The sequence below is a fragment of the Orycteropus afer genome, unplaced genomic scaffold (assembly GCF_000298275.1).
Source record: "Orycteropus afer afer isolate SDZICR_OR568_19922 unplaced genomic scaffold, OryAfe1.0 scaffold00751, whole genome shotgun sequence".
Lineage (NCBI taxonomy): Eukaryota > Metazoa > Chordata > Mammalia > Tubulidentata > Orycteropodidae > Orycteropus > Orycteropus afer.
In genome coordinates, this window is record NW_006922338.1 from 320397 (window position 1) to 328743 (window position 8347).

At 47.2% G+C, this 8347-nt stretch overlaps 2 protein-coding genes across 2 annotated transcripts in view; both read left to right on the forward strand.

The window, feature by feature from the left end:
- DECR2 (2,4-dienoyl-CoA reductase 2) overlaps positions 1-274 on the forward strand; it is a 17976-nt gene extending 17702 nt beyond the window's left edge. Inside the window, exon 12 of the mRNA XM_007957479.2 lies at positions 12-274. Within this exon, the coding sequence (XP_007955670.2) occupies positions 12-274 (263 nt within the window). The remainder of the gene's footprint in view (positions 1-11) is intronic.
- The window catches only part of RAB11FIP3 (RAB11 family interacting protein 3), a 69789-nt gene continuing 61503 nt past the window's right edge, over positions 62-8347 (forward strand). The window contains exon 1 of the mRNA XM_042783219.1: positions 62-157. The gene's annotated coding sequence lies outside the window, so the exon portion shown is untranslated. The remainder of the gene's footprint in view (positions 158-8347) is intronic.

An 8347-nucleotide genomic window follows, 5' to 3' on the forward strand; every position in this document is an offset into this window, starting at 1 on the left:
TCCGGACCCAGGCTGCGTCCCCAGCGCCGCGGGCGAGCGGGCAGCGGAGGACCGGCCCCGCCTGCGGGCCGTGTTCGAGGCCCTGGACGGCGACGGGGACGGCTTGGTGCGCGTCGAGGACTTCGAGCAGTTCGCCACCGCGTACGGGGCCGAGCAGGTGAGCGCCGCGCCGCCGTCCCCGAGGGTCCTGCTGAGGCCGAGGCCGGGTGCGACCCTGCTGGCCCTCCGGGCTGTTTGTTCCCAGGGCTCCGTCCCCCAGCTGCTCCTGGGCTGAGCCCGGGCCCCCGCGCCCCCGGGCCGCCTTCTGGAGGTGTCCCCTGGTGGTCGGGGTTCGGCCGGGCTGCACCCCGGGCCGCGCAGGCACCGGGCGGAGCAGGCACCGGGCCGAGCAGTGCGGTGCTGGCTGGGCTCTTGGTGCTCGGGGCCGGTGGGTGCCTGTGGAAGGCCCTCTGAGTGCGGGTTTCCCCCCTGGACCTTCCGTGGGTGAGGACGGCAGGGACGGAGCCTGCAGCCATGCGGGGAGGCGGTCGAGCGCCAGCAGGGCCCCCACGCGTGGAGGAGGCGGCCGAGGGTGATGGCAGAGCGCAGGGGATGTAGCCGCGCCCGGAGACCCCCGTGCTGGGCCTGCACATCAGGCCTCCCGAGAGTCTCGGCGCCTGGGAAAGTTTGAAAACCCAAAGGCTGCCCAGTGCCGCTGAGTGTATGGGGCAGGATGGAACTGCTCCCCGGGATCTCCAAGGCTGTGGGTCTTTATGGAAGCGCCGCCTCATCTTTCTCCTGCAGAATGGCTGATGGGTTCGAGCCGACCTTTAGCTCCTGGTGCTTTAGGCAGGGCACCAACAGAGCTGCAGCTTGGGGGCATGTGCTCTGCTAGTCACTCGGGGGTTAGCCGGTCGGTCACCCTAGTGCGCTTCTGAACGTTGAACGTGGTGGGAAGGTCCTGATGTGCACACTGCCAGTTTTCCTATTTTACTGCCTTCTCAGATAGACAGACATACGTTAAGTGGGTGTTCAAGTACATATGTGTGTCTGAGCCAAGAGGCCCTGTAAGAAGAGAGGTAAAAACTGACACTGTGCTGGTAACCTTTACGAGGAGTCCTGAGGAGCCATTGAGTCCCTGCTGAGCAGGGCTGCTTGTTGAGTGACAGTCCAGGACGATGTGTGAGCATCTGCTTTCGTCTCATCTTGTCTGTTCGTTTCCGGAGCATGTGGGTGCCTTCCGAGCTGCTTCTCAGCAGGTCTCCCATCTCTCACTCCAAGGGCTAAAGAGCTATCTGACCGACAGCTTCCTGTGTGTTTAATGTGCATTGTGGCTGTGGGTCTGCATTCTCGCCTCTGGTCCCGGGAGCATCTTGGGCATCCTTGGTGGCTTTACTACCGTGATGGGCCTTCTTTCTCCAAACACATCCCCTTGCTTCCCTGCACCAGTTGAAGGCTTTAGGAAAGCATCACATTGTCCTCCTCTGCCTTACCTGGTTTGACGTGCTTGTACAGTTTCGCAGGATCCTCAGCACAACTCGGAGGTGGTAAGTAGGCAAGTAGGCGAGCAGGAGCCGTCTCCTTCACAGATAAGAAACCGGAAGGTCAGAGAGGTTAAGTCATTTTCCCAACCTGTCTAACTAGTCCGTGCCAGAACTGGGTCTACAACCAGGTCTTTTCACTTTTACACCTTCTTACATAGTTTCTGCTTCTTGTGTTTAACTTAGTTTCTCAGAAATCTCTCTGCAAAGCTTTATCTTATGACTTCCACAACATTCTCTTCGTCTGAGAAACACGTCTTGTTGTAACCTTCTTCACTGATCATGGTGGGGAAAGCGTTGGGTGGCTCTTGGGGCCGAGCTTCCTTGTCACTACAGAATAGAAACGGGTCTTTGCTTCTTTGGTCTGGCAGCTTGTGCTGGTGTTTGAGGCAGATGACTCAGGGTTTGGGGAGGTGGGAGAGTGCAGGAGAGCTTCTGTGGCGTTGTTCCTTCGGTCTGCTCCTCAGGCTGCTCAGGGAGAAGGGGTGTAGAAGAGATGCGGATGCTGGCTTCGGGACTTTCCTCACTGAAACTGGTCCTGGGGGTGGAGGGGAGTGCTTGGCTTCTCTGAGCCGCCTGAGTTACCATTTCAGAGTCAGTACCAGCAGGGCAATGACAGGTTGGGTTTTGTGTCTGTTTAAGGCTTACTAGCCCTGGTGGGGGAGTGGTTAAAAGTCGGTGGTTTGAACCCACCAGTTGCATCACGGGAGAAAGATGCAGTGGTCTTCTTCCCAAAAGATTGACAGCCTTGGAGACCCTCTGTGGCAGTTCTACTCTGTCCTCTAGGGGCGCTGTGAGTTCTGACCGATTTAGTGGCAGCAGGGGTGGTGCTGGTGGCCATCGTTGTGATTGAGGCTTCTTTTTCGTTAGTCTGGTGAGTACGTGATGGAGGAGCATGTTCTTTATGAAGTACTCTTACTGTGAGGGAGTTTGAGAATCTGCTTCATGATGATTTTTACATTCTTCTTCAATGGAAAATCTCAACTATAGAGGTGGAGACTAGCTCCATGAACCCAGAGCCACCTTTAGCCCACTCATTTAATCTGTCAGCTCACCCGCCTGCCCCCCAGATTATCTTTGAAGCAAATTACTGACACGAGGTCATTTCATCCAGAAATGCGTCAGTATATTTCTCTAAAAAGATAAGGATTCTTTTCTTAGCGTTCATGACTGTTTTCAAACCCTAGGAACAGTTCAGATAAAACAGCAGTAAAGACCTTAGGTTTTTGTACTTTCCGCCTTGGGATTTCAAAACATTGCGTGCAGGAGACTCTTAGGCCAGTCACATTCCTGTCCTTGATGAAGCAATTACGTTATCTTGATATGTCAGATTTTCAGAGGTAGCATGTTCGGCATCGTCGATGGAGTCTGTTTATGAAGGTAACGTTCTGAATTATGTAAGTGTATTATCTGAATTTTTAATAGAGGCAGTTTCCATTTATAACACAGATGGCTTTTGTGTCCCTCTTTCTTTAGCAGTGTCATGGTGTGTGTGGATTTTATTACCTCATCTGGATGAGGTGTGGGGTAATGGAACAGTGTTAGCAGGAGGTGACAGATGAGAGGAGAGAGATGATAGGGCAGCTCTTTGGTTGTGTCTTCTTGGAGCAGGAATCTATAGTCAGATATGGCCAGGTGTTAGCTGTGACTCTGGGAAAGTTAGGGCAAGGCCCTGAGCGTTTCTGAAGATTCCTTGTGACATGACCTCTTCCTGCTGAGAGGACGGATGCTTTGGTTGTCATCACCAACCTATCATAAAGCAGGAACTGTGAAATTAGTATAAGAATGTTGTGAGAAAGGCTTGGTTTCTTTTTGTTTTCTGTTTTGAAGGAATTAAGTATAGTCTTAGAGCATGCCTTCACCTTTCATTATCATGCTGGTTTAAGCATTTGTGTGTTGAGGCACTGAATGCCCTTCATTCCCCTGGTAGTCAGCGTCTGTCCTCGTCAGTACTTATAGAGGTGACAGCTATAGGAGGTGTTGACACTCAGAAGGTCCCCCGCTTTTCATTTGTACACCTCCCCTGGGGGTATGTGGAGGCCCTGGGACGTTGGGCTGTGCGGTTGAGTTGTTTCAAAGCCCTTTCTTGTCTCTGTTCTAGCCTTGAAATGGGGTGTGTGTGAGAGAGAGAGTCGGTGTACATGGGGAGCTGGTGTACATGGTGTGTGGGGGAGCTGGCGTATGGGAGGGAGAGAGGGTATGCGAGTGGGAGTATGTGTGTGGAAGTGGCATGTGTGTTAGGGGTGTGTGTGTGTGTGTGTGTGTGTACATACCTACCACTGAGTCGGTGTGTACACAGACTGGTCTGTGTGTTGGTTGAATTGCTAGAAGGCAGGTGAGTTCTTTTCTGGGTTATGATTGCAGGCAGTTTTGTGAGTGTCTTAGGAAAAGCTTTTTTCTTATTATAAAAGTAACATGCTCATTACTTTAAAAACCGTAAGAAACAGAGTGGTATAAAATCTAAAATGACTAGTAATCTCACTGTCCTGTAAAAAATAGCATTAGTATTTTAATACACTTCCTTCTGAGTTTCTGTTGCATATACACACATGGCCATGTATAAGATGACACAATTGAGATCATGCTGGGTCAAAGCTTAATTATTTTTACAGTAGATGTTCTTGGCTTTGATAAAACAAAACTAGATGATACAGTAAGAAAAGAAGAGAGCCAAGAGTCACTTACAACCCCACCATCCAGAAATAAGGACTGTAACCATGTTGGTGTTTTCCTACAGAATGTGTGTATGTAAATTAAAATATATGGAATATTTACTTCATGGAATGAAAATTATATAATTCATATCTTTTGCTTTGATCGTCCCTGTAGGTCCAAGATTTTTTAACTTGAATGTCTCTGATAGCAGGTGTATAGGTACTTCAGCGGAAGCCTAAGGTTTACTTATCCCTCAAGAGACACAGAATTGTTAGGTCTACCATGTAGGAAGGACTTCCTTCTGTCTAGGCTGTACTGAAAGGTTGTAAAGGGCACTGGGTTTATGAATTGCTTCCCTTCCAAACACTGTTTAAGTTCTGGAAACTCTGTGTGAGTATTTAATCTAAATATTAGGTGTAGGGGCAGCAGTGTTTTGTTGTCATGTGTGGAGTTACCATGAGTTGGGGGCTGACTCACAACCACAGTAACATGCAATTATGTAACCCTTAAAACTGGTAATCACAAAGCTTTCAAAGTGACTTACATTAGCACTCATGATATGAAGAACAGAGTGGTGAACAACATTGTACGTATGCGGTTATAACTATGTACAAATTATGTGTGTGAAAACACTTGGCAGTAGTATAAAAAGATAATTTTAAGTGGGGGGTGTTTGGGAGATATGTATGTGTTTATGTATGTGTGTTGGGGGAGATCATTGTATAGGAATGAGTGTGATAGCAATAAGGTTGGTTTTATTTAGGGTAGTTACCAAATTTTGTATTTTGTTACTAATTTTACTCTATTTTTCGAAGTAATACCTGCACAAGCGCACAGTACACATGTCAAATAGTACAAAAGCGAATCCAATAAAGAAACTAATTATAATTACAATCTTTAGAAGTAAGAAAAGTAAGTAAACTATAAAGGTGAAATATTTACATGTTTTAGTTTGACTCAACTGGAGTTTTTTTTTTTTTAATTTTTATTGTGATTTGGGTGAAAATTTACAGAGCAAATTCATTTTCCATACACACAGTTCATAGAATGTCTCATGACATTGACTACAATTCCCCACAGTATAAGAGCTCTCCTCCCACTTGCTCCCCATAACCACCTCTTCCCTGTGTCCTTCCCTCCCATGCACTCCTGCCCTCTGAGCCGTCTCCCTGTGCAAACGCTGCGTTTCTGTTCTCCCATGATTGACCGCTCCAAGGAGTGTATCTACCTGATGTAAATGTTCAGCTCATATGCCTGTCTGTGTTTTGGCTGGCAGCCACAGCAATGAGTTATGTTCCAGACCTGAAGGGTAACTAGGGGCCTCAATTGGGGTTTTGTATCAAAATACAAAATACATCTAAGTGTAGAATGGTATGAGTAGGACCGTCAGAACCTAACTTCAGGGAGGATGAGAATCACCCTCAGCCCAAAGCTGATCCCTGTGAGATGGAGATCAGACATACCTTCACTCTGCAACCTTTTTACCAATTCACACACCAGCTGTCCCTCCCACAACACTCTGCTTCTCTTCTGGTGTTGATAATCCATTGCAGTGGCCATATGGAACTCACGAACCATGCTCACAGTTAAATGGTTTATTAAGGAATAAGCTACAACTCAGGATCAGGATCAAGAAGGATGTAGGCAAAATCTCCCTTCAGTGCAAGGCAGCTCTCCCAGCACCTTTTGGTCAGGGTGTCCTCTCAGTTGGCCCTGCCATCCGTCCCCAGTGACTCTGCAAGAGGGCTGCTTTGGGGCCTCTCAGTGTTAAAGCCCTTGACCTGTATTCCAGCTCTTATAGGAAGTTCGTTTTTTTTTTCTTTTTCCCCAGTAAATGTGAATTCTTTTTTTTGGGGGGGGGGAGGATGTGACACTTTACAGAGCAAATTCACTTTCCATACACTTTGTCTCATGACATTGATCACAATTCACCACAGTGCAATAGCTCCCATCCAAACTTCCTCCTGACAGTCACCTCTTCCCTGTGTCCATCCCTCCATGTACCCCACCCCCCTGAGCTGTCTCCTTGTGCGTAAACATCCCTTCTTTCTCCCATGATTGTTCTCTCCAAGGAGTGTATTTACCTCAGGTAAATGTTCAACTCCTATGCCTGTCTTTTACTTGGCTGGAAGCCACAGGTGTGAGTTCAATTCCAGACCTGAAGGACAGCTAGGGGCCATAGTCTCAGTGGTTCCACCAGGCTTTTATAGCAGGTTCTTACCTCCTCTCATGTCTCTTCTTTCTTCCTTCTCCTTCTCCTCCTGATTCTTTTTGTCTGAAAAACCTCTATGGGGTTGGCTGCTTTTATACATAAGCTTCTTGTTAATTTCAAGACATGGCCCTTGCACTAAAGACTAGAATTGACCAGTTGCCTCTTGATGGGTGTGATAATTGGAGCTGTGTGTCAACTTAGCTGGACCACAATTCTGTGTGGTTTAAGCAGTTGCGATGTGGTTATTCCCATGATGGGATCAGATGAATATGTTTTGAGCAGCCAGTTTGTTGAAGGGGAGTTTCCCTAAGGGTGTGGCCTGCTTCCAATATATTTATGGATATCCTGGGAAAAGAGACACTCTTCTGTGGATCGGAATTCTATTGTGCTGCCTACAACTGTCTGTGAGCGAACAATCCACCATTCGGCCTGGAGATCTTGGATTCATCATTCGTTGGAGTCATCAGCCCGTATGCTGCCTGCCGACCTTGAGCTCCTCAGCTCCTGCGGCTGTGAGAGTCGGGAAATGCCTCCAGTTTTGTTTTTCTAGAGAACCCAGTCTAACACAGTGGGCCACAGATACTTCATTTACATAGTCTGTTGACCAGTCCCTGAAAGGTGGATACCAATCACAGGACAGGCAGCAGCCCAGGACCAGACAAAAATCAAACCACAAGTTGGTTACAGCTTATCCTGGAAACGTCAGTGTTCTGGTTACCTAGTGCTGCTCTGACGGGAATTATACTACAAATGGGTGGCTTGAACTAACAGGAGTTTATTCTCTTACAATTTTGGAGGCTAGAAGTCTGAGTTCAAAGCCAGGCTCTAGGGGCTGGGTGAAATCCCTTTGGGCTTCTTCAGCTCTGCTTCCTGCTCCTGGCCCACTGAAGCTGGAAGCTTTTCTTCACTCAGGCAGCTGCTGGCTGCTGAGGCTGCCAAACCCAAGGTTGACAAGTAAAAAGGCACAGTCCCGATATTACCAAACCACACAGCAGGCCATTGATTCAAGTCCCGAGATTGGCAGGGCATGGCAGGCTGCTGAACAATGACTTGGCTACATGCAGGGCTCAAGTGTGCCAAAAAGCTAGAGACCTTCCTCAAAGCTGCTTCTTACACACTGGAAGCAGACCACATCCCTAAAGCAGCTGCTCTAGTAGATTCCACCATGGAATTGATTGTCAAACTCACCATGGGGAATAACTATATTCAGCTACTCAGCTACTCACCCGGGCCCAGCCAAGTTGACAACAGCCTAAACTACCACAGTCAGCCATCCCGGACAAATGTAACAAAGCCTCTGGGGTAGAAAACTAGGGCAAAAGTAATTCTTCAAAGCTTAGGGGGGAAATCTGTCAAGCTGTTTTTCTTGTCACGTAAAGGAACTCACTTCACCACACGAAGAAACTCTAGCAGATGGTAGAGCTTTATAGAACATTGAATTAACACGTGAAAATGCTTATTGAAGCTGGACTGTTGATTTTCACTTGTACTTTGGAAAATTGCTTATTAGAAAATACCTGTAGTTCTGGAAGGGAGCTCTGGTGGTTTAGTGGTTAAGGAGTTTGGCTGCCAGCCGTAAGGTGATGGTTTGAACCCACCAGCCACTCCGTGGGAGAGAGATGAGGCAATCTTTCCCGTAAAGATTGATAGCCTTGAAAACTCTTTGGGGGAGTTCTCTGTCTTCCAGGGATGCTGTGATTCAGAGTTGACTGACTGCAGTGTGTTATAATTCTGGAAGCCAAGAATTATGTTGTGTTTTCATTAGTATCTAATTTAAGTAACTTTAAGAAATTCTTTTTTTTTTTTATCAGCAGAAATTTGTCTTTATTAAATAGATCAGAATATCATCATGAAAAAAATTTATCAAATAAATGAATCTTTTTTTTTTTATTTTAACAACTTCAGATGGGTATTTTATTGCTGATCAGTAAATCCTAATCTTTTTCTTTTTTTTTTTTTT